The following is a 27,118-nucleotide window of genomic DNA, read 5'->3' on the forward strand; positions in this document are numbered from 1 at the left end:
ATTTCTTCCAGGTCTGTGAGATTCCTGGGTTATCTATGCATGCACTGCTATTTTGAGGTCTATCCACAGATTTTCAATGATGTTCAGATCAGGGGACTGTGAGGGCTATTGTAAAACCTTCAAATTGCGCCTTTTTAGGTAGTTTATTGGGAATTTTGACATGTATCTAGGATCATTATCCATTTGCAGAAGCCATCCTCTTTTCAATTTCAGCTTTTTTTTACAGATGGTGTTATGTTTGCATCAAGAATGTGTTGAAATTTCATTCATTTCATTAATTCCATTCTTCCCTCTACCCGAGAAATGTTCCCTGTGTCATCGGCTGCAACACAACCCCAAGGCATCATTGATCCACCCCCATGCTTAATGGAAGGCGAGATGTTCTTTTCCTGAAATTCTGTGCCCTTTTTTCTCCACACATACCCTTTGATCATTGTGGCCAAAGAGTTCTATTTTTACCTCATCGGTCCACAGGACTTGTGTGAAAAAAGCATCAGGCTGGTTTAGATATTCTTTTGCATTCTTCTGACACTGAATTTTATGTTGATGACGCAGGAGTGGTTTTGTGATGACTCCTCCATGAACACCATGTTTGTGCAGGTGTATCTGAACAGTAGAACAATGTACCCCAACTCCACAGTCTGCTAAATGTTTTTGAAGATCTTTTGCGGTTAAGCAGGGGTTCTAATTTGCCTCTCTAGCAATCCTATGAGCAGTGCTCACTGAAATTTTACTTGGTTTTCCAGACCTGATCTTGACCTCTGCTGGTCTTGTTAACTGCTATTTCCTAATTACATTTCAAACTTAGGAAAGAGCAACTTGAAAATGCTTTGCTATCTTTTTATAGCCTTCATCTGCTTTGTGGACCTCCACCATTTTTATTTTCTGTGCTAGGCATCTGCTTAGGAGAACCCATAGCTGCTGTTTTTTTGGCAAGAGGTTAGAGGAGGCTAGGTTTTTACGAAGCTGGGAAATTTGCATCACCTGGCCTTTCCTAACGATGATAGTGAACAAGTCATAACCCTAAGAGTATGTGCACACGTTGCGGATTTGGCTGTGGAATTTTCTGTGTAGATTCTGTATTTCTTGGCAGAAAATGCAGGTCAGAATTTACACGTTTTTTGTGCGTTTTTCGTGAAGATTTACTGCGGATTCTTTGCGGATTTCATGCGTTTTCACCCCTGCAGATTTCTATTATGGAATGGGTTCAAAAACGCTGCAGATCCGCAAAAAGAAGTGACATGGTCCTTTTTATAATCCGCTGCGTTTTCCGTGTGGAATTTTCCGCACCATTAGCACAGCATTTTTATTTTTCCATTGATATACATTGTACTGTAAATCACTTGCGGATCTGCAGCGTTTCTGCTTGGAAAAAACGCTATGGATCCGCAGTAAATCCGTAACGTGTGCACATAGCCTTACGGGCTAATTAAGATCTGAAACCTTGGTCAAAGTTATCGGAGCACAGAAATCTCCATGTGTGCCCAATCTTTTGCATCAGCCCATTATCCTTTTTGGAATTTTTAAAATTTAAAGACTTTCCTTTTTTGGCCTAAAATACAAAACAAATGTGTCAACTTTGCAGTGTGTTCTGATTTATTCACACTGCGGGGCGGGATCTCGGGCCTCGGGTATGATGAATTCCATCAGATGATGTGAGTTGAAGGGGAGCGCAAACGGCGCATGCCCGAAAAAGAAAAGCACAGCACAGGCGCCGGGTACGTTACTGATGATAGATGAGGCGACGCCAGGCTCACGGAGGGGCTGACTGATGGCTGGGAGGCGGTTGTGTCCGGGGGGGACGGACTAAAGGTATGGCGCCAAAATTATTAAAATTAATATTGCTGCGTTGGAAGGGAGCACAAAAAGAAGAGCCACCTTGACAGAATACAGCAGTAGTGCTGCACAAGGTGGCTCTTTTAGTTAAAAATGCCAGAGGGGGGTGACAGGTTCCCTTTAAGGGCAAATGCAGATTATGGCAGAGGACAATTGGCCCCATGCCTCTTACTCCACACGTGCCATCTTAGCTCCAAAGCGGATTCCTTTTTAGAATCAGTGTGCATACAGTCTATAGGAGGGTGGCAATACTCACACTCGCGTGTCCCCAATACTGGGCCAGCCTCAAAATTGTCGTCATTCATCAATGCTAATTAATTTCTAGGATAAATCCATCGTGATGGCGGAGGTTTTTTCGAGACTTGTGTTGGGTGTGTATCTCAAATCATTGTATTACGGAACCTTTTTGTGGGACAAGTTGTATCACACTGGGGTACAAGTAGTATGCTTAAAATCTTATTATTTTGAGGGTTTCAGTGTTTTATGTCTACAGCTGGCCACGCAAAAAAAATAGCCCTTACCTAACTCAGTGGAGGAAAAAATACAAATGTTGCAGATCTAAGAACCTGGCAAAAAAAAATCCATTACTAAAATAATAATAAAAAAAAGAGCTCCTTTAGGAATGGGAGAGTGAATACATTTTGGTGGTCGCGTGATGACTGCCTTTCCTGCTTTTCGCCTCCTACGTTTGACTTGTGTCCGTCAATGGGTAATCATGGCTACTCTTTTGTAAGGATGACCATGAGGTCCTTCCGCCTTCCAGTACTTGGGGTTGAGTGCTCATTTTGTGCCTTGCAGCCATACTTCTTGTGAGATTGTGGCTTCCTCATATCCTTCTCATTTATCAATCAGAGCAGTATGTTGCTCGGCTTCGGCTGCATTTTAGTTTTACTTTTTGCTACTGTAAACTGTAATTCTATAGTCGGAGGGTGGGTGAGGACAAGGAGATCTTAAATATTCCATTAACGTTTATGGGACAGCTCCGCTCTGTAGCTCGGGGTGAACATTTTCAGCAGAGCAGATTTTAAAGATGGCTGGTCTAATAGAACGTGCTTCCATTGTTTCACCGCCCCAGGAATCACATTCACGTTGTGTCTTGCTTTCTTAAAGCATGTAGAAAATGTATGTCCTTTCATCAAACATTTCGCCTGCAACTTAACAAGTTGTATTTGCATTGATAGGTTTTTCTGGAGATTCAAGTACTTTTTTTTTTTAATATAGAATTTGCGCTGTGATTACTACAGACTAATGTATAATGCAGTAATTGGGTATTCCTTATTAATAGGATGGGAGATAATGTATTGATCTCTGGGGGTCTGACAGCATCTGCAAGCTACTAGGGATATTGGGAAATTAAATGGGCACTGTTCTTTTGGCTCGATCAGATTTGATCGCTAATAAATGATCAAAATTGCGAACTTAACCCATTGGAAAAATTATTCCAGAGTGTAAACCACACGATTGTTATTTATTTTGTTGTCTGTTGCCTCTTGCAATCCCTCTCTGTGCACACGTGGATTTGTGTGCGGATTTTTCCACACCGTTTTTGCAAAATCCGCAGGTAAAATGCACTGCGTTTTACCTGCGGATTTACCGTGGATTTCCTGCATTTTTTGTGCGGATTCCACCTGCGATTTTACACCTACGGATTCCTATTGAGGAGCAGGTGTAAAACGCTGCTGAATCCGCGCAAAGAATTGACATGCTGCGGAAAATACAATGCAGCATTTCCGCGCTGTATTTTCCGCAGCATGTGCACTACGGATTTGGTTTTCCATAGGTTTACATGGTACTGGAAAACAGCTGTCAATCCGCAACGTGTGCACATAGCCTAAACATGTATAATGGAAAGGCTGGCAAGTGAGAGGAAGTCCCAGCACCTATAGTGCTGATAAAGACAAGCTGACCTCTCCAAATGAGTGGAAAATTTAGGGTATGTGCACACGTTGCGGATTGGTATACAGAATTTTCCGTACAGAATCTGCATCTCTTGGCAGAATGTTTGCGGATTTAATGCAGAATTGATGCGGATTACTTGCAGATTGTCATGCGTTTTTTGATGTGCGGATTTGCCTTACTCAATGTATAGTCAATGGATGCAGATATGCTGTGTTTCCGCACAAAGAATTGACCTGCTGCAGAAAATAAACCCCTGCGTTTCTGCGCAGAATTTTCCGCAGCATGTGCACAGCGATTTGTTTTCCATAGGTTTACATGGTACTACTGTACACTGCATGGAACACTGCTGTGGATCCGCAGGGCCAAATCCGCTGCAGATCCGCAGCCAAATCCGCAACGTGTGCACATACCCAAACAAAGCATGGCGATCAGGACAATTGAATCTGTGCAGTATTTCTGGCTTCATGGAGAAAATGAAATTTAAAACCTCATTCACATGTATGAAAACTGGTTGCAAATACTGAATGCAGCAAAACTTTTCGGTATTTTTTGCAGCTATTTTTGCTACTATCGTTTGAAAAATTAAACCGCAATTTAAAAATGCCATGCGTTTAAGAAAAAAAAACTGTAAAAAAAAAAAACAAAAAACTCTTAACAGCATCTAAAGTGACTTGGCACACATTGGTGTAAATGATATAGCTGGGGAGGAATGGCTTGTTGAAGGGGCAATTAAACGTTGAAGATTTAGTAGCCACAGGGTCTCCTGGCATAATACCCCAAATGTCAGCAATTACCACTGTTGTAGGTGACAGTGAAGTACTAATTGCTTTATTAGCGCGGCTCATTATCTCTGCATGCTCATTAACTGCTTCTGTGCTTGGGGCAGGGATGTTGACAATTGGGGTTACTTATGGGATGGTTGTTGTTGTGTATTGCTTCATCACTGTATTAGTGCGTGTGTGTGTGTGTGTGTGTGTGTGTGTGGTTTCTATGTTGGGCACATGGCGGCTGCAGGACAAGCATTAATGCCCCCATATGGCATCTGAATATTATTTTTGGGCATCCTTTAAGGATGAGCTGAAGAGGTGTCTGTTCCTGTAGGTGGAAGAAGCCAAGTGAGCTATCTTTATAAGCGAGGCAACGTGCTCAGCTTCGTCATCCCGTATTTTGATATTGATCCCCAGGGTCCAATTAGTTCAGTACACTTGTCCAACAGAAAATAAAATAATAACGTTTCCTCTTCTAAGTACGTGTTCGATGGCAGCCTCTGCCTCCCAGCAATGTACATCATTACATAACAGTCGGCATTGTTTGGATATTTTATTTTTTTGTCATAGCCAAAATAACAGGAGTGAAGATGGCTGCACTCGCCAAGTAATAATATCTTCTTTATTGATCCATTAGAAGCAAAACTCTAGCGGTGAGAGAATGAGCAAATCACATAGCGGGCAACGGCCATTACACATCTACTGACACTTATGCCGGTCTCAATGGGCCGTTGTCTGTGATTCGGGTGACCGTGGTGAGTGCCGCCATATTCAATCTGAATATTTTGTATTTTCGATCATACAGCTAATCACTTATAATGATCTGTGTAGGCTACATGCTCATTTTGAGTGGACTGTTCCTTTTCATCAATATTCTGCCAGCACTATAGGTGTTGAAACTTCCTTATTTCTACTATTCTACATATTTTTTCCTATTATCACTGTGTCAGTTCAAAGTCTTTCCTGTTGTTGCTACAGCTCCCATGGAGGCCTTTCCAACCCAAGGGTAACGGACTGCAAACTCCGCACACATTCGCTTTAATATGCTCTTTCTAAGGAGTAGGATCGGCCCATACAGAATTTTATGTCCGCTACCATTTTGGCATATGGATGTTTTTATTTTAGACACGAGACATAATAGTTGCTTTGTTTTTTGTCATCGATTTTTTTTTTTTTTTTTTTTTTTTTTTTGAGAGAGAAAACATTGATTGCAACGATGTCGTTACCGAGTTACTGAAATTACAAGCCCTGGAAGTGATTTTCCCATTCTGGCACAAATTGTGGTCTCGTCACCTTTGCGGAGCAATAGGAGCAGTACAGCTCGCTGCGATTCCCCTCTGCCAGCTTGTGCGCCGTCGGACCGGTGGTACGCTTTAAGAGCACCATAAGGATAGAATAATTACCAGTGGAATTTTTAATCTTTTAATTAACATTACTGATCGCTCCCATTAACGCGCTTTTTCAGATCCGCTAATCATTTAGTTTAGATTCTATGTAGGCGGGTGTGTGGGTTTATGTCGGACCCCTGTAGAGCCACTTATCTTATTGCACCAATGCATTCATGCTCTGAAGAGAGAAGCAAAGCATCCACCTTCCTGACGGCTACCATCGTGAGATTGTGCAGCTTCATCGCAAGCAGTAAAAAGCTTGTCTAATTTTTGTAGTTTCTCATTACTGTTCTTAGTGGAGTAGTTTTTTGCTACTGTTTTTTCCATAAGTTTTTTTTTTTTATGTCTGTTCTACAAACTTTTTGAAAAGCGTAGGGGCATAACTGAGTGCGGTCAAAACTTGCCACAAATTAAGGATAGAAATGGAATTTATTCTACTACCGAAGTATATTTTTCATAGTTCCGTACAGCCGCTGAAATATGCAGCACATTTCTTAGGAGTCGTACTTTCGTCCGCATCATCGTTCTAATCGGTGGCTAATGAAGCAGTATGGACAAGATGCGAAGTGGCAACTCTGTTAGAATTACAACATATCCATTGTTTCAGTTCCCCTTGTTCATTTATAAAACGCGAGCTTTCCGGCTCTCCACAAGTACAAACATCTGCAACCAAAATAGCACCAAAAGCAAATGCCGTAAGGGAGCGAAACCATTTGCTTGATCGTGAGCTTTTCTCGGTTCCTCTTATCGCTTTGTCTGGCGTTTCCAGTTCCTTGATTGAAGCAGAGTCATACTTAGATCTGAATGTATCCTAATCGTGAAGACAACAGTCTGACGTGACCTTATGGGGCAATGTCTCGCAAATCTATGAACTGGATAAGAATCTGTTCCTTTTTTGGCCGCTCGCCGCACAAGTCTTCAAGCAGCAGTAGCATTATGGTGTGTCTGCTGTTACGTGCTTCATGTGAAGGTTTGCTAAAGGCGAGCACAAATCTGTGTTCACTTAGCCGGCCATCTCCTCTGAAAAGGAAGTTCTGGAAGTGATCCCCAGCGGATCAGACCAACGCTAACTAGTAAAAGTAAATTGCCGCTAGTGTCATCTAGTCCTACACCGGAAATAACTGCGTGATGATATATAATAACCCATCAATGTGTACAGCCTGGCTCCATCAGATTGGATGCATGTGTTTGCCACTATGGATGTTTTGTCTGGACCAAAAGCTACTCTATATTCCCCACAAAAATTGATAAACTATGTATTTTGAAAGGGGATCCCCCAGCAGACCTTCCCTGATCCATGGAACCTATGCATGATGCAAGGTGGACATGGACAACCACTTTACACGGCAAATTTAAGTATCACCCACCATCTGTTGTGTGGAAAAATGTTAAGCGAGCCCAATATGTCTCTGGTACCATGGGTATGTTAACCGTAGATGAAATATTCTACTCTTCATTAGCCAGTTCATCTTTTATTTATTGACTCCTTGATAGGAAGCTTCATAAACCCCAATAGAAAAGTTGGGGGAACAGGAATACATTTCTTTGCTCATTGGGGTATACCCCGCCATAATCATTTTAATAGAATATTCTATTCCTGAAAGAAATTTCAGGTTTCCAAAGACACCAAGTGGTTAAAATAAGTGACTTGGTTTTTCTTTAGGCACCTTGCCCTTTGCGGATGCGTTGTACTTCACTATACTGGTCAATGTATGAACGCCAGCCATGAAATTTGCTGGACACAGTGGTCAGACATCTGCAGGTTCAAGTCCCTAAGGAGACTATAAAATACAGTAGAAAAAAAAAAAATCTCTCTACCATTCCTCCCCCCTACCCATTAAAGAAAGAAAAAAATTAAGTCTATCAAAATGTAACATAAATATAATATAAAACTCTAGAATAGCTGTTTTTTGTGTGGGCTACTGCAGTAAGAGACTATCAAAACATCTTATCTACCCTAAAATGTTATCAATAAAAATGTCAGCTCAGACCACAAAAAACAAGTCCTCAGACAGCCCCGTTGATGAAAAATTGAAAACATTACGAGTCTTTGAAAACGACGACACAAGCTTAATTATTCATTTATTTTTTGCAAAAAAAAAAATTCTTCACTAACACAAAAAAAGCTCTGCATGTTTGGTACCTCTGTTATCGTACATACCTGGGGAATCATACTAGAATTTTTGCACTTGAAATTTTTTCCCCCCCATTTTCCAGTACATCACATGATAAAATGAATGGTGTCATTCAAAGGTACAACTCTGTCTCACGAGAAACAAGCCCTCATACGCCTGACTCAAAAAGGGTAGGAGAAAATGAAAAATCGTCTGAGTGGAGAGGGGTAAAAAGATTCTTTGACTATGAATGTATTTTTCTGTGCTCTGGTACCAGAATCTGCATTTACGTTTGCTTGAGCCCTTTACACATTAGGCAACATCAAAAGAAATATAATTTATAATTATTTATTTAATTTCAGGACTTGGCACTGAAGGTCTATATCGTGTGAGCGGATACAAAACGGACCAAGATAATATTCAGAAGCTGTTTGACCAGGGTGAGTAATCGCTGTTATTAGGTAATAGTTTACCACTTTCCACGCTATTATTGCTATGTACTAATAATCCATTCATTTAGTAACGTTGCACTTTTACTTTAACCCCTTCCTGACATTTGCAGTATATATACGTCATGGTTGGGAAGGACTTCCCGACCAATACAGTATATACACTTCATGGATATCGCCCGCGTACAGGATGCTGTGCGTGGGCAATCGCTGCCAGGTGTCAGTTGATTCTGCCTGCTGACACCCGGCACTCGGTGCTAAGAACCAGTGCGGGCACCGCTTCCGGCACTTTAACTGGCAAAGTGCTGCAATCGATTGCAGCATTTAGCGAGCAGGCAGAGAGAGAAAACCCCTCTGCCCTTGGATCGCCGCCCCCACAACGTCATCACGGGGGCCCGATCGTTGCCATGGTTACTCGATGTCATCATGACGACATCTGGGTCACCAGAGCTAGCAAACTTTCTAAATCATGCTCAGAGCATGATGTAGCCAAGTTTGTCAGTGCAGCACTGACCGTTTTATAAGGCATGGGAAAGCTCCTGCATTCCGATGCTTAATAAGCAATCGGGCTGAATAAAGTGAAAAAAATATTGTTAAAATATATATTTAAAAAAAATCACTTTTTTATATATTGTACCCATAAAAAAAATATTTATATAAAAAATATTTTGAGAAAAAGTACACACTTTGTATTGCCTCGTCCGGAACTACCCAACCTATAAAACTGTCCCACTAGTTAACCACTTCAGAAAATACCGTAATAAAAAAAAAAGACAAAGAACAATGCTTTTTCATCATACCACCGAACAATAAGTGGAATAAAACGCAATCAAAAAGACGAATGTAAATAAAAGTGGTATCACTGAAAATGTCATCTTTTCCCACAAAAAAACAAGCTGTCACACAGCTCCTTCAGCAGGAAAATAGTTATAGCTCTAAGGAAAAAGCGATGTAAAAATAATTATTTTTTCTGTAGAATAGTTTTTGTGTAAAAGTGCCAAAACATAAACTATATATAAATGTGATATCACTGTAATCGGACTAACCCAGAAAATAAGGCCGCTTTATCAAGTTTACCACAGCAATGGCATTAAAAAAAAAAAAAAAAAAAATTCCAGAGTTGCTGGTTTTTGTTAATTCTGCCTCCCAAAAATCCGAATAAAAAGAGATCCAAAAATGTTGTGACCGAAAACGGTACTGCAAAAAAAGCAGGCCTTCACAGAACTGTGGGATGAAATATGGAAAAATTATAGCGCTCAAAATATGGAAAAATTATAGCTCTCAAAATATGGTCATGATCTAGTTTTTTCAATAAGAAGCATCTTTTAGTGTATGACAGCAGCCAAACATAAAAAAAATTATATTAATCTGGTATCTCTGTAATTGCACCGATCCGAATAATAAAGTTGTCTAATCACTTATACCGCAAGAGGAACAGGGTAGAAATAAATAAAACCAATTCTTCACCTGTTGGTGATTTGTTCATTCTGCCTCCCAAAGATCGCAGTAAGGCTCAGTGCACATTTATCCTGCGCGCTCTGTGCTGAGCGACTACACCAGGGGTTCCATGTAAATGTCTTAAATATGTGATTCAGACCAAACCCCTGGCGGAAGATTCCTTGTAATGAGGCAGATTGAGGTACTGTGAACGCTGTGTGGCTGCCTATGATCTGGCTGTGTCTTGTCTTTTTAAATGTGCATAAAAGTGCCATCAACCACAGTTTTGTGCACCTCTGAAAAAAGGACACTGTTGAACAGAGTCCAGACGAAGTCCAGAGTAACTCTGCTGCCTTATTATAGTGAATTGATCCATCAGGGGTTTCATCTGAATCATGTCACTCAGAGGCTTAGATGGAAACCCCAATATAAGTGCTCAGTGTAGAGCGTAGGATAAATGTGATCCCAAACATTATGTAAATGTTCCCAATACAAGCTTCAAATCAATCCACAAAAATGCAAGTCCCTATTGAGGTCTGTCATCTGTTAACGGAAATATAGAGGGCTTCGACGTTACTGGTAGCAAAAAGGCTCCTCACCCGTCAAAAGAAATTCAGCAAATTCTGTGCACCCAATTCCATATGACCCCTTACCTTTTGAGTACAGTGTGCCTAAACTGCAGTTAGCTTCCACATGTTTGGCATTCCTATAGGGAACTGGGCACATTTACTGGTCACTGCAGCGTACTGGTCTCTACAATGGAAGTTTGCAATTTTCACTCAGCAACATCCACTGCTCCTTGTTTCTGGAAAAGACCCATGGAAAGAAAAATCATCACTAAACTTATAGATAAATTCCCAAAGGGTTATAATTTCCAAAATGGGGTCCCTTGAGGGGTGATCCTGCTATTCTAGCACTTAGGGCATCTGTATATGAAATCTGCATACTACTAGAAATATTTGCGCTTCAGGATGCAAATTGCACTCCTTACTCCCCAGGTGGCTAAGCAGTGTTGTATAGCCACATATGGGGTATTTCTACATTCAGGAGAAATTCTGGTGCCATTTTACCCACTTCCCAGAGTGTAAATGTGAAATCAGGGGCTTAAACAAAAGTTTGGTAAAAATGTAATTTTTTTCTTCCGTGCCCAATTGTATAAAATTCTGTGACCCACCTGTGGTGTCAAGATGATCACTGCACCCCTAGATGAATTCATTGAGAGGTGTAGTTTGTAAAATGGGGTCTCTTAGGCTAAGTTCACATTTGCGTCGTGCGGTGCTTCGTCGGCAACTCAACACACAACGCATGCATAATGCAGCTTTTTGTGACGCATGCGTTCAATTTTGCATGATTTTTGGCGCAGAAAAAATGCATCATGTAGCGTCCTCTGCGCCCTGACAGTTGCGCCAAAATGACGCATGCGTCACAAAACGCAAGACAACGCATGTCCATGCGCCCCCCATGTTAAATATAGGGGCGCATGACGCATGCGTCGCCGGGGCTGCGCCCGACGCTGCCCCGCACAACGCTAATGTGAACGTAGCCTTATGGGGCTCTGCTTTTCTTGTTCCTCGGGCCTTTGGCTTTGCCCAATATGACATGGCACCCTCAAACCAGTCCAGCAAAATCTGAACTCCAATATGGCGCCTCTTCTTTTCTGAACTTTGCACTTCCTCAAATGTTGTTTTTGCCGACATATGGGGTATCGGCATACTCCAGAGAAATAGCACAAAAGATTTTGGGGTCTATTTTCTCCTGCTATCCTTCTGAAAATGAAACAAATTGGGGCTGAAACAACATTTTTGTGTTTATAAATGTTTTTTCGTTTTTACATATCCACATTGTAAAATCCTGTGAAGCATCTGTGGGTTCAAGGGGCTCACCACATATCTAAATATATTCCTTGAGGGGTCTAGTTTAAAAAAATGGGGTCACTTGTGGGTGTTTTCCACATCAGGGGCTTTCCAAATGTGACACAACATCTGCAGACCATTCCATCAGAGTCGGCTTTCCAAAACGTCACTCCTTTCTGAGCCCTGCCATGCACCCAAACAATAGTTTTCCCTCACATATGGAGTGTTTGTGTGCTCATGAAAAATTGCACAACACATTTTTGGGTTCATTTTCTTCTGTAGTTTAAAAATTGGGGCAAAAAAAGTTTGTGGGAAAAATTTTTTTTTTTTTTTTTTTAATAAATCTTCACAGCTCTATGCTCACTACACATCTAGTTAAGTTTCTTGAGGGAGGTCTAGTTTCCTAAATGGGGTCACTTGTGAGCGGTTTCCACTGTTTAGGCACATCAGGGGCTCTACAAATACAACATGGCGTTCGCTAATTATTCCAACAAATTTTGCATTCAAAACGTCTAATGACGCTCCTTCCCTTCCAAGCCCTGCTGTGCGCCCAAATAGTTTTCCTTCATATATTCGGCATCTTTGTACTCAAGAGAGATTGCACAACAAATTTTATGGTGAAATTTGTAATGATACCCTTGAGAAATTGAATAATTTGGGGCTAAAGTATAATTTTTGTGTAAAAGTTTAATTTTTTCCTTCCACATAGCAAAAATTCCTATGAGGCACCTGAAGGGTTAATAAACTTCTTGAATGTGGTTTTCAGCAGTTTTTACAACGGTGTCACTTTTGGCTATTTTCTGACCCCTCAAAGTCGCTTGAAGTGTGATGTGGTCCCTTAAAAATTGTTTTGTAAATTTTGTTGGGAAAATGAAATTGCTGGTTAACCCTTATTACTTCCTAACAAAAAAAATTCAAAAATTGTGCTGATGTAAAGTAGACATGTGGTAAATGTTCTTTTTTTAACTATTTTGTGTGACATATCTGATTTAAGGGCATTTTTAAACTTTGTTTCTATATTTTCGCTAAATTTACGTTTTTGTTTTTTTTCCTCACAAACACAAGCCATATTAAATAAATTTACCACAATCATGAGGAACTATTGGCATGCCATAATAAATGTAGCTGCTGGATCCTCCCGTAATAACGTGTAGACCCCTATTGGCATGCCATGGTAAATGTAGCTGCAGGACCCTCTTGTAATAACGTACAGACGCCTATTGGCATGCTATGGTGAATGTAGATGCTTGACCCTCCCGTAATAACGTACAGACCCCTATTGGCATGCCATGGTGAATGTAGCTGCTGGACCCTCTTGTAATAACGTACAGATGCCTATTGGCATGCTATGGTGAATGTAGATGCTGGACTCTCCCGTAATAACGTACAGATCCCTATTGGCATGCCATGGTGAATGTAGCTGCTGGACCCTCCCGTAATAACGTACAGACGCCTATTGGCATGCTATGGTGAATGTAGATGCTGGACCCTCCCGTAATAACGTACAGACCCCTATTGGCATGCCATGGTGAATGTAGCTGCTGGACCCTCCCGTAATAACATAATGACACCTATTGGCATGCCATGGTGAATGTAGATGCTTGACCCTCCCGTAATAACGTACAGACACCTATTGGCATGCTATGGTGAATGTAGATGCTGGACCCTCCCGTAATAACGTACAGACCCCTATTGGCATGCCATGGTGAATGTAGCTGCTGGACCCTCCCGTAATAACGTACAGATGCCTATTGGCATGCTATGGTGAATGTAGATGCTGGACCCTCCCGTAATAACATACAGACCCCTATTGGCATGCTATGGTGAATGTAGATGCTTGACCCTCCCGTAATAACGTACAGACCCCTATTGGCATGCTATGGTGAATGTAGATGCTTGACCCTCCCGTAATAACGTACAGACCACTATTGGCATGCCATGGTGAATGTAGCTGCTGGACCCTCCCGTAATAACGTACAGACCCCTATTGGCATGCTATGGTGAATGTAGCTGCTGGACTCTCCCGTAATAACGTACAGACCACTATTGGCATGCCATGGTAAATGTAGATGCTGGACCCTCCCGTAATAACGTACAGACCCCTATTGGCATGCTATGGTGAATGTAGATGCTTGACCCTCCCGTAATAACGTACAGACCACTATTGGCATGCCATGGTGAATGTAGATGCTTGACCCTCCCATAATAATGTACAGACCCCTATTGGCATGCTATGGTGAATGTAGATGCTTGACCCTCCCGTAATAACGTACAGACCACTATTGGCATGCCATGGTGAATGTAGCTGCTGGACCCTCCCGTAATAACGTACAGATCCCTATTGGCATGCTATGGTGAATGTAGCTGCTGGACTCTCCCGTAATAACGTACAGACCACTATTGGCATGCCATGGTGAATGTAGATGCTTGACCCTCCCATAATAATGTACAGACCCCTATTGGCATGCTATGGTGAATGTAGATGCTTGACCCTCCCGTAATAACGTACAGACCACTATTGGCATGCCATGGTGAATGTAGCTGCTGGACCCTCCCGTAATAACGTACAGATCCCTATTGGCATGCTATGGTGAATGTAGCTGCTGGACTCTCCCGTAATAACGTACAGACCACTATTGGCATGCCATGGTAAATGTGGCTGCTGGACCGGCATGCACACTATATAAAATATTTACTGGGAAGTGTCATAACCCTCCTGTCCATTTAGTTTTGGATTTCCCAGTCTTGTTTGGTCATCCCCATCTTCCAAGAACCATGTTGTGATGGCTTCTTTTTTGTGGGGTAAGCTGAAGTTTTTATGAATACCATTTTGGTGTACTTACAACTTTTTGATCGGTTTCTTGGGTGGTGATGTGACCAATTCAGCCAACATAACGTTTTTTGGAGGGATTTTTTTGCGTTTACCATTGGGAATAAATAACTTCTTATTAAACATTTCAGGCCTCATGTATTGCAGAGCATTTTCATGTCAGCATTCTTGTTTATAGCTGACGATTGCATTTATTTGTTGGGATGTTTTCAGAATTACTTGCCACAAAAGATGATTTTATAATGAAAAACTGCTCCTATGCCTCAGGGTTTATCAGTAGCGATGAGTGCAAGTGCTCGTTAGGGGAGCTTCTCTAGAGTTCTCGGGTATGCACAGTGTATCGCGGGGGCTCAAGTGATGTGTTCGATTTATTGCGCCCTCATGTTTTGCAGCTGTCAGACCGCCACAAAACATGCAGAGTTTGCCTGACATACATGGACCATCCTCCCATGTTTTGTGGCTGGTTAACAGCTGTGACACACGTGGGCTCGGGTAATCGAACATGTCATTGGAGCATCCACGATACTTGGTCCAAACTTGAGTAACGAGCACTTGCGCTCTTCACTAGTTATCAGGGCATAACAAAACGCTGCCCATGAAATTAGAGTTGTAAGATAAAATAAACTTTGTTATATTCACCTACCGGCACCCACCTGGGTCCAGCGCAGGCCGCTCAGTAAGCGGTGATGTCACTGTTTCTCCACACCGCTGCAGCCAATCTGGTGGTACAGAGACAATTCTTCCCATCTCTGCTGAAGCTGGATCCAAGCATGTGCTGGTAGATGAGTGTGACTCGGATTTTACGTTTCACATATCCAAAGCTTTGTTTTTCCCTGGACAGCTCCTTTAATTGATTGTTTTTTTTATTACAGACTCTATCTGCATTTGTGAGATTAGTTCTGTTTGCACAGTGCCTGTTATTCCCCTTCATTATCAATATAGTGGGAGAGAACACAATGTTCAGGTTACAACAGCCTCTTTGTACTTTGGTGACAAGCCCTTGGTGTCTCCTTCTTTCCATCCTTGGAGATGTCTCGTGCCTGTTCTCATACTCATGTGCTGTCTCGTTTGTATTGCAGATAACAGTCTGAACCTGGCGACCATGGAAGTTAATGTAAACGCGGTGGCCGGTGCTCTCAAGGCATTTTTTGCTGATCTGCCGGCCCCTCTAATACCATATATTCATCACCCTGAACTTCTGGACGCTTCTAGTAAGTAGAAGTCCTTTATATCTACCTTCTCTGGGTGCTAGCGGGCCACTGCTTTGAGATAATACATGGAGCGAAAATAGCCATAGCCATCCCATAACATTCCACTAATCCGGAACCGGACTCCTGATGTGGCGGTTATCACATATTTTTCAATAATTGGACATAAAATAATCACACTATCTGGAAGGCCAATATAAAACTTTATGGTTAAAGGGAAAGTGTCATCAGAATAAAAATTAATTTTTAAATACAATACTTAAAAATATAATTAATATAGATAATAAAATACAATACTAATACTCAGGTTCTATTAATACACAATTTATAAGTTAATAATACTCTTAATTTATATAGCGCAAACACATTCCACAGCGCTTTACAATTCAGCAGTTCATATAGTCCTAAGTAACAACGTTAAAGATAATAGAATAATTTAAGCAAAATAATGACAACCCTGCCCAATCTACAATGAGGTGGGGGAGACACAAAGTACAGGGGCTTATTTACAATAATGGTCCAGCCATCTTGAGGATATCGGGGATAGATCAAGGCTGCTTGAGGTAATCACCAGCCAATAGTTGTAGTGCTCTTGGGTGCGGTGGACTTGATGGAGAGTTATATTCAGAGAAGTAGAGAATGGGCTGTATATAAAAAGGAATTAGATTAGGGAATGTGATAGGCCACACTAAATAGATGTTTTTAGGGAACGCCTAAACCTGTGTAAGTTGTATTTAGACCTAATTTCTAAATTTAGACCTAATTTCTTTTTATTCTAAAAAGACCTAATAATGGGGTAGAGCATTGCAGAGGATTGGGAGAAGTCTTGGACCCAGAAGTGGGAGGTACAGATTAGTGTGGATGTTAGTCGAAAGTCGCTTGCAGAGCGTAGAGTCCGAGGAGGCTGATAAACAAATGAGGGAGGAGATGTAGGAGGGTGCCGCACTGTGGAGAGGTTAGAACAAGCAGTTTAAATTGTATCCTATAATGTATGGGCAGCCAGTGCAATGACTGGCACAGGGCGAACGCTTCTGCGTACCGATTAGCCAGATGGATGACCCTGGCTGCTGCATTAACCCCTTCATGACCTTGGGATTTTTCGTTTTTCCGTGTTCGTTTTTCACTCCCCTCCTTCCCAGAGCCATAACTTTTTTTATTTTTCTGTCAATATGGCCATGTGAGGGCTTATTTTTTGCGGGACGAGTTGTACTTTTGAACGACATCATTGGTTTTAGCATGTCGTGTACTAGAAAACGGGAAAAAAATTCCAAGTGCGGTGAAATTGCAAAAAAGTGCAATCCCACACTTGTTTTTTGTTTTGGCTTTTTTGCTAGGTTCACTAAATGCTAAAACTGACTTGACATTATGATTCTCCAGGTCAGTACGAGTTCATAGACACCTAACATGACTAGGTTATTTTTTATCTAAGTGGTGAAAAAAAATTCCAAACTTTGCTTTAAAAAAAAAAAAAAATTGCGCCATTTTCCGATACCCATAGCGTCTCCATTTTTCGTGATCTGGGGTCGGTTGAGGGCTTATTTTTTGCGTGCCGAGATGATGTTTTTGATGATAGCATTTCGGTGCAGATACGTTCTTTTGATCGCCCGTTATTGCATTTTAATGCAATGTCGCGGCGACCAAAAAAACGTAATTCTGGCATTTTGAATTTTTTTTCCCGCTACGCCGTTTAGCGATCAGGTTAATGCTTTTTTTTAGTTGATAGATCGGGCGATTCTGAGCGCGGCGATACCAAATATGTGTAGATTTTATATTTTTTTTTATTGATTTATTTTGATTGGGGCGAAAGGGGGGTGATTTAAACTTTTATATTTTTTTTATTTTTTTAACATTTTTTTTCAACTTTTTTTTTTTACTTTTGCCATGCTTCAATAGCCTCCATGGGAGGCTAGAAGCAGGCATAGCACGATCGGCTCTGCTACATAGCAGCGATCTGCTGATCGCTGCTATGTAGCAGAAATGCAGGTGTGCTGTGAGCGCCGTCCACAGGGTGGCGCTCACAGCCACCGGCGTTCAGTAACCATAGAGGTCTCAAGGACCTCTATGGTTACAATGGAGACGCATCGCCGACCCCCGATCATGTGACGGGGGTCGGCGATGACGTCATTTCCGGCCGCCCGGCCGGATGCGGTAGTTAAATGCCGCTGTCTGCATTTGACAGCGGCATTTAACTAGTTAATAGGTGCGGGCAGATCGCGATTCTGCCCACGCCTATTACGGGCACATGTCAGCTGTTCAAAACAGCTGAAATGTCCCGGCTTTGATGCGGGCTCACCGCGGAGCCCTGCATCAAAGCAGGGGATCTGACCTCGGACGTACTATCCCGTCCGAGGTCAGATAGGGGTTAAGGATGGACTGGAGAGGGGAAAGTTGAGTGAGAGGGGGAGGCCAATTAATAGAGAATTACAGTAGTCCAGGCGGGAGTGGATCAGGGCAACAGTGAGGGTTTTTGTTGTTTCCATGGTGAGAAAGGGGTGGATGCTAGAGATATTCTTATGTCAAACATAACACCCAGACAGCGCACCTGGGCGTTATTATGGTGCCACCCACAGAGAGGGAGATGGCTGATTTAGGGTGGTTAGTAGACAGTGGGAGCAGAGGAAGTTCAGTTTTAGAAAGGTTGAGATTGTTATAGAGCGGACATGATGTTGGAGACTGTGGACAGACTGTCACTGGTGTTCTGCATTATAGCAGGGGTAAGGTCAGGGGATGACATGTATAGATGTGTCATCAGTAGTGATGAGCGAATATACTCGTTGCTCTGGTTTTCCCGAGCATTCTCTGGTGGTCTCCGAGTATTTTTTAGTGATCGGAGATTTAGTTTTCATCCCCGCAGCTGAATGATTTACATCTGTTAGCCAGCTTGAACACATGTGGGGATTCCCTAGCAACCAGGCAACCCCCACATGTACTTAGGCTGGCTAGCAGCCATAAATCATTCAGCTGTGGGGATGAAAACTAAATTTCCGAACATGAACAAACCCGAGCAACGAGTACACTATCTCATCCCTACTCATCAGCATAAAGATGGTACTGAAAACCTAATCTGCTGATGATCCATCCAATTGGGGCTGTGTAGAGAGAGGGGAAGAGGGTCAAAATCTGAACCCTGAGGTACCCCAACAGTGAGAGGAAGAGGGGACGAAGTGGAGCCAGCGAACAAAATACTGAAGGAGTGGTCAGAAAGATAGGACGAGAACCAGGAGAGAGCAGTGACCTTTATACAGATTGAGTGATACATAGAGAGTAGGAAATGGTGGTCAACAGTATCAAAAGCTGCAGAGAGGTTGTGAAGAATGAGCAGAGTGGTCACTGTTACGTTTTGCTGTCAGAAGGTCATTCGTCTCTTTGAGTGCAGTTTCTGTTGAATGTAGGGGCGGAAGCCAGTCAGTGAAGGATCTAGGATGGAATGAGTGAAGAGGTAACGGGTAAGGCGGGAGAAGACCAGGTGCTCCAAAAGTTGAGATGAAGGAGAGATTGGAGACTGGTCTGTAGATATTTGTGCGGGATGGGTCGAGAGGTTTTTTTTTTTTTTTTTAATAATGGAGTTATGATATTGTTTGAAAGAGCAGGGGAAAATACCAGAGAAGAGGGAGAGATTGCAGATTTAAGTTAGGTGAGTAATGACAACTGGAGAGAGACACTGGAGGAGATGTGAGGGAATGGGGTCAGTAGTGCATGTAGTAGAATGAGCAGAAAGGAGCCTGGAGACTTCTTCTGTGACTGGGTCAAATGTGGAGAGTAAGCCAGCGGAGACTTGAGGAGGGATGGGAGCTAATTTCCTGACAGATATTTTCTATTTTCTCTTTAAAGTGGGAGACCAGATCATCAGCACAAATGTCTTCTATAAGGACCTGTGCTTTCGGACTGAGGAGGGAGTGAAGGGTGTCAGTTTTTTTGTGGTGTTTGATAGTGAGGAGATCAGGGTGGTGAAGTAGGTCTGTTTGGTGAGGTGAAGGGCAGAGGTATAGGTTCTTAACATATATTTATAATGGATAACGTTTTCTGGTATGTGAGTTTTCCTCTGTAGGTGTTCTGCACTTGCAAACCAGCTGATTTCGGAGGCATGGGCCAGCAGTCTATCTCTTTTGACTGCTCAGGGACAGATTGTCGGGGAACTGAAATTATCAGGCGGTTTTGTATGTGAAATAAGCCTCTGCCGGATGATCGGACAGCGGCTCTGTAATAAGAGAACACAGGAGTGCCAGCCGAGCAGAGAGCTTACTACAGTAGGTGTGGGGGAGTCGGGAGAGATGATGGCTTGGTCAACAGATGTCCAATGTGTATGGCTGTAGAGGAGCTGCGGAGACATCATCACGTGTTTCTCAACGCAGGCAGTGAATAGCCAGGCCTTTCCGCGGGAAGGAACAACCAAGGGAAGGGCAGCATCCAATAAAGGAAAACATCCAATAAAGGAAAACCACCTATGCCAAGCATGGTATCCATCCACAGACAGCTGTTTCAAGGTTTATGCCCCTCATCAGTGTGGAGTAGGAAACTGGCTATCAGGAGCAGTGCCTAGTAGAAAGTCTATAAAGGCACGGATGATTGACCTCGTGGAGACCAAAACATCCAACATCGCAGAGACACCATCACGTGTTTCTCAACGCAGTGATCCAGAACACTGCCCCCAAATATGCAAATGCATGTAGAGGAGCTGTGGAGACACCATCACATGTTTCTCAACGCAGGCAGTGAATAGCCAGGCCTTTCCCCGGGAAGGAACAACCAAGGGAAGGGCAGCATCCAATAAAGGAAAACATCCAATAAAGGAAAACCACCTATGCCAAGCAAGGTATCCATCCACAGACAGCTGTTTCGGGATTTTTGCCCCTCATCAGTGTGGAGTCGGAAACTGGCTATCAGGAGCAGTGCCTAGTAGAAAGTCTATAAAGGCACGGATGATTGACCTCGTGGAGACCAAAACATCCAACACCACGGAGACACCATCACGTGTTTCTCAACGCAGTAATCCAGAACACTGCCCCCAAATATGCAAATGCATGTAGAGAAGCTGCGGAGTATGGCTGACATTAGCCAGTAGTCATGCCATTATGTTCATAGGCAGGATTAGGAAAACACCTGTCTATGGATGCCACATTGTCGTTAATGCACCGATAACAGATGGTCCTCGCTCTATCAGTCTGCAAACATTTCTAGTCTATTGTAGCCTATGTCCATATATCTGCTGTAAAGCACCAGAGCAAAGATGGCCGCCCCGATATCCATGTATCAGAAATAAAATTAGAAAAACAATGTTTACATCCTACTAAATGTAATTCTATGAAGGTTCAATTATTCAGGTACTGACCTCTGAGATTCTACTCTATACTGAGATTTACAGAAGGTCCAGCACATCATGCTGTCTGTATCAAAAATATGTCTTTCTGGTTAGGCTTATATCTACTATATTGTTAAAAAACATTCCTCCCAACTCCTAACCTGGAAAAGACACGTAGTCAACATCTAGTGTTATATCATCCCATGTTGACAAGAGAATCCGTCAGCAGACATTTGCTATGTAATCTGAGATAATAATATATGGCTAGAAATCCTGATTCCAGTGATGTCACTTACTGGGCTGCTCAGTGCAGTTTTGGTAGAATCACTGTTTTGTCTGCTGAAGATGTAGCAGTTCTCTGAATGCTGAGCTCTGTATAACCCCACCCACACCACTGATTGGCAGCTTTCTGTGTGCACTGTAAGCAAGCTACCAATCAATAGTCGGGGCAGGGATACACAGATTATCCTGACTGTTGTGCACATGAGACTTAGTCCAGCAGTGATAATCTCCTGCAGTTTAGTGACACAGCTGGAATCAGGCTATTTTTCTTTATTATGCTACTCAGAATAAATAGAAAAAACCTGTTGACAGCTTCCTTTTAAAATGAGTGACTGGCGTAAATGGTTGTGAATTCTATGGAGTCCGTCAGCTGTATATTTAGCTGATAATAAACAAAAGTTAGAATATAAATGTCCAGGATTCTCTTTGACTAAAGAGTGAGTGAATAGGTTTTTTTTCGATAACTTTACAAAAAAAGGTAGATTGTAATATCTTGTAAGTCATGACTGTGAAGTGTAAACTTGGTCTCAGAAAACTTGTTTTTTTTCTCCTCCAGAAATCCCAGACAGGATAGACAGGCTTCATGCTTTGAAGACAATTTTACGGAATTTTCCTTCTGTCAATTATGAAGTCTTAAAATACATCATATCCCATTTGAACAGGTGAGTTTGCAAATAGTAACAAATAGAACTGGAATCATCCCACCTTTCAGCTTAGCTCCCATCTTCATTACAAGACGTCCTCTTCTGATCTTCAGCCACGGCTCCGGCGCAGGCGTACTTTGCTCTGCCCTCTTGAGGGCAGAGGATAGTACTGCAGTGCGCAGGCGCCGGAAAGATCAGAGGCCCACGCCTGCGCACTGCAGTACTTTGTCTGCCCTCAACAGGGCAGAGCAAAGTACGCCTGCGCCGGAGCCGTGGCTGAAGATCAGAAGAGGACGTCTTGTAATGAAGATGGGAGGCGCCGCAGCGGACCAGAGACACCCATCCGACCTGACCAGCAGTGGGACCGCCCCTGGGTGAGTATAATATAACGTCTTTTTCTCCTTTTTCAGGTAACATCGGGGGCTTATCTACAGCATTACAGAATGCTGTAGATAAGCCCCTGATGCCGGTGGGCTTACCTCACCCGCAATTTTCGGGGTGACAGGTTCCTTTTAAAAAAATTAAAAAAAACACATTTTATTCTGCTATGCAGCCACATTTATGTTAAGAGTCCAATTCAAGGTGAAGAAATTGGTGAAAAGTCCTCTTTTAAAGGGTATATCTGGAACTTTATAAAAAATGTACTTAAGCATTAGCAGACAGGTATTTGCAGCTTATTCCTTGTTGTGCCTGTCACCGTTCTTACATGACACAGTGTGGTCACAGACTGCTCCTGCCGGGGATTCAGAAGCCTCTCATGACGTCCCGTCTACAGAACAGAGGCATTACCTGCCTATTAGTGCTTATGTACTTTTTTTTTTTTTTTTTTTTTTGTAAAGTCCTGGATATCCCCTTTAATCTGCCAACACAGAGTTTTAACTGGTTTGTAGTTGTTTTTAGTTTTTATAGCCATTCTGATATAGATTTGCTGTTGTCATGTTGCATAAACCAGTTTCGGCCAATCCTTAAGCTTTTGGGGAGATGGCTTCATATGACTCTTGAATACTATAGTATATAGAGGAGTTCATAGTGCACTGTTGTTCGTGGCATCTTGTGGTTTGTTCAGATGCAACTTTTGCAAACTTTTTAAGGTGTTTTTCTTTAAAGTGAAAACTCTAAAGATTTGTAAAACCGACAATGCAAACCTCCACCATCCCTGTGCAAAAAAGAAAGTCCCCACATGCAGAACGTATACCGTATATACTTGTGTATAAGCCGAGATCCTCAGCACGTTTTTTTGTGCTGAAACACCCTCCCCTCCCAACCCCCCCCCCCCCCCCCCCTTGGCTTATATACGAGTCATTGTCCAGAAAGCCGGCGGGGAGCTGCGGCAGGAGCCAGCGAACAGAAGACATCATACTCGCCCTCCTCACGCTGTCGCTACATCTCGGTCTCTGCATCTCCGTCCCGGCGTCGGCAGCTTACTGTGCTGAGCGGTCATATGGTACCGCTCATTAAGGTAATCAATATGCCCGTGTCTCCACTCCCATAGGCATGGAGTGCATATTCATTACCTTAATGAATGGTACCATGTGACTGCTCAGCACAGGAGAGCTGCTACGTCAGGACAACGGAGATGCAGCGATGGCGTGAGGATGGTGAGTAGGATGGGTGGGGGTTGTGAGCCATGCATACAATGATGGGACAGGGGGAGTGTGAGCCATGTGGGACGGGGGGAGCCATGCATACAACAGGGGGAGCCACACATAGCAGGACAGGATGGGGGAGCCACACATAGCAGGACAGGACGGGGGAGCCACACATAGCAGGACAGGACGGGGGAGCCACACATAGCAGGACAGGACGGGGGAGCCACACATAGCAGGACAGGACGGGGGAGCCACACATAGCAGGACAGCGACGGGGGAGCCACACATAGCAGGACAGCGACGGGGGAGCCACACATAGCAGGACAGCGACGGGGGAGCCACACATAGCAGGACAGCGACGGGGGAGCCACACATAGCAGGACAGCGACGGGGGGGCCACACATAGCAGGACAGCGACGGGGGGGCCACACATAGCAGGACAGCGACGGGGGGGGGGCGGGGGCACCACACAGAGCAAGACAGGACGGGGGAGCCACGCATACCAAGACAGCGACGGGGGGGGTGCACCACACAGAGCAAAACAGGACGGGGGAGCCACGCATACCAAGACAGGGCGGGGGAGCCACGCATACCAGGACAGCGACGGGGGAGCACCACACAGAGCAGGACAGGACGGGAGAGCCATGCATAGCAGGACAGGGATGAGGGGACAATGCATACCCGGCTTATACTCTAGTCAAGTAAGCTTACCAGTTTTCCGTGGAAAAATTAGGTGCCTCGGCTTATACTTGGGTCGGCTAATACTCAACTATATATGATATTTTAACCTGCACCACTATGGTAGGAATAGTACAGCATACAGTAGAAATAAAAGTTTGCGTAATATATAAAGGAAATAGGACAATAAAACAAATGATAAATAGGTAGCTAAACCACCACAAACCCCAAAAGAGATAGAGGACCGCCATACTGCCTTACACCTTCCTCCTCCGCTTGTGCTATTTACATACCACCTATCCCTTTCCATCTGCTACAACATATCCTGACATCCTCTAGTCCTTGTATATTGGCTCTGACACTTGCGTTTACAGCACGTGACAGTTGAGGTCAGTGATTGTCTGCAGCAGTAATGTGAATGATTGACTGGACGTTATCAGTAGGGACAATCAAAACTACAGTGGTTGAGCATCCATCGGCTGAGTGATGGGTATTTTTGTACTTTATAAGAATCCTCACTCTTCTGAAACTTTTCTAAGATCTGGGTAAACTGCTCCAATATCTCCTACCATAAGAGACCAGTTCCTCAGGTGCCGCAGTGTTCAGTAAGATGTGAAATGCCTGCATCGGACGTGACTATACTCCATGCACAATTCAAGGAGTACAAACAGGTTTTCAAATAACGACAAATATGATTTGTGACACACCCCTGTAAACACGGTGACACAATGGTTCTGTCTGAATGGTAAATCACATTCATGACTAGTAAAGCTTGCTACACTTAGCCCAGTCACATAATCTTGCAAAGTGGAGAGGAACTTTTCCAGACACTTAGTCATGTTATTAGCAGTATTGGAAATTGCTAAAGCCTCTGTGAACTTAGCTAAAAAAGTGATCCAACTTGAGGGGGTATTCTTTTAATGTTTAACGGCCTTCGGCTCAATCCCGAGCCATGGTGACTTGATGGATGAATGCTCTGTAGGAAGATTGATCTTGTGCAAGCCTAGATAGGTCCACCATCGGGTTGCTGGTCTTCTTGTTCCTTCTATTCTTCCAACCATGCATTCTTCTCCTGTGATCGTTCTCTCCTTATGTGTGCAAAGTAGGCAAGTTGCAGCTTGGTGATCCTTGCTTCGAATGACATGTCTGGCTTGGCTTGATTTGTTTGTTCTTCTGGCCATCCATAGGATTGATAAGGTCCTTCTCCAGCACCACATTTCGAAGACATCGATTCTTCTTCTCTTTTCTTTATAATCCCAAGTTTTGCATTTATAGAACCTCTATGTATTTTTAGATACCGTGCCACTACAGTACCCAAGGGATTAGCCATCCAGGTTTGGCGCTCGCTCTGATCCCAGCCACCACAACGGGAGCCTTGCTGTATAATCTAACCGGTCTGTCACTGCCGACAGTGCACATAATCCTCTCCGCATTCAGTGTGCAGTCAACATGTGTCAATTTGTCACTTTCCTCCAATATGTACTTCCCTCAGCTGGTAAAGAATATTTAAAAAAAAATAAAAATAATTATTTAATGATGTCTCTCTTTTATAATTTTAGGGTTAGCCAACACAGCAAGACAAACCTGATGACTGCAGATAACCTTTCCATTTGCTTCTGGCCAACGCTGATGCGCCCGGATTTTGAGAACAAGGAATTTTTCTCCACCACTAAGAACCACCAATCCGTCATAGAAAACTTCATTCAGCAGTGCCAGTTTTTCTTCTACGAGGGCGAAATTGTCGACTCTCCAAGCGTCACCAGCTCTCCTTCAGCACAGCACTCCAGTCCGGGTCAGCTCGCACCACCTTTAGTCCCTCTGCAGTTACCTCCTCCTCTTCAGCCACAGCTACTACAGCCCGCACTGCAAGCCGATCCCCTGGGGATCATATAACAGGGCGCACAGCTTTGTACTGGTTTATTTAATATCCCCAGGTCCTTACTGGAAAACAGTGATACAGGAAATAAAACTAACTTCACCTGTAGTAAACCCCTAATGACTCAGACGCATCTGACTACTTTTAGTTCTCAACCTTTTGTTTGTATTTTTTTAAACCCTTTGGAACGTGTAGAAAGAGATGGATCTGTGGCAAGCCTTGTTTGTGAATTTTGCTGCTGCATGGAACTTCTATATAAATACTATCCACTTCTTCAGGTGTCACAAAGATACTTCTAGAAGAGAAGATTAAACACAGAATAAACAAAACGGTCCTTTTCTATAGAAAAATCTAATTAAATTTACAGAAATAAATCATTTATGAAGCATTAGAGCTTTTCACAGCCCGTCTGAAGGCTGAGATTTATTGTGGTGTGCAGACGTGGGCATGTGTGGGTGCGTGTGGGAGCCTGGCAGTGGGGTGGGTTATGGATTCTTTGTTGGCGGTGCTTGGAATGGAGCTTATCTTGTAAATGATACAAAGTAATAATTGTATGTACATATATAAATGTTTACATATTTGAGGAATAAACATCCATCCATTGAAGCAATGTTTTGGTCTACATCATGGAGCGCGGCTGCAAGAACGCTTGCGTTCCATAATTGGGCGCCATTGAGATTTTAATGTGCAGTTTTCAGTATAAATTTTATTTTATTTTTTTCCAACCCCCCCAAAAAAATCAAATTGCATCAGGATAGGATCCATATGTGCAATAAGGCCGGATTCACGTGTCTGACATTCATGGTCTGAATATGGACCGAAATGTCCAGAGGTCACGCCTTCCGACTTGATCTCAAGAACCTCATATACCTATGGAGCTCTTGAGATTGGGTCTGTTTTTGGATGCCTAAAACCAAAGTCTTTTTTCTTCTACTTCTTTTGACAGAATTATCAGTATCTCGATGTTGA

General features: G+C 43.0%; 1 protein-coding gene across 1 annotated transcript in view; it reads left to right on the forward strand.

Moving 5' to 3' along the window:
* ARHGAP5 (Rho GTPase activating protein 5) overlaps positions 1-26,755 on the forward strand; it is a 93,986-nt gene extending 67,231 nt beyond the window's left edge. Inside the window, exons 4-7 of the mRNA XM_069730490.1 lie at positions 8,367-8,444; positions 15,653-15,784; positions 21,919-22,024; positions 25,833-26,755. Coding sequence (XP_069586591.1) covers positions 8,367-8,444; positions 15,653-15,784; positions 21,919-22,024; positions 25,833-26,166 — 650 coding nt within the window. The 3' untranslated portion in view covers positions 26,167-26,755. The remainder of the gene's footprint in view (positions 1-8,366; positions 8,445-15,652; positions 15,785-21,918; positions 22,025-25,832) is intronic.
* Positions 26,756-27,118: the final 363 nt, after the last annotated feature.

Source organism: Ranitomeya imitator, chromosome 1, assembly GCF_032444005.1.
Source record: "Ranitomeya imitator isolate aRanImi1 chromosome 1, aRanImi1.pri, whole genome shotgun sequence".
NCBI classification, from domain to species: Eukaryota; Metazoa; Chordata; class Amphibia; order Anura; family Dendrobatidae; genus Ranitomeya; species Ranitomeya imitator.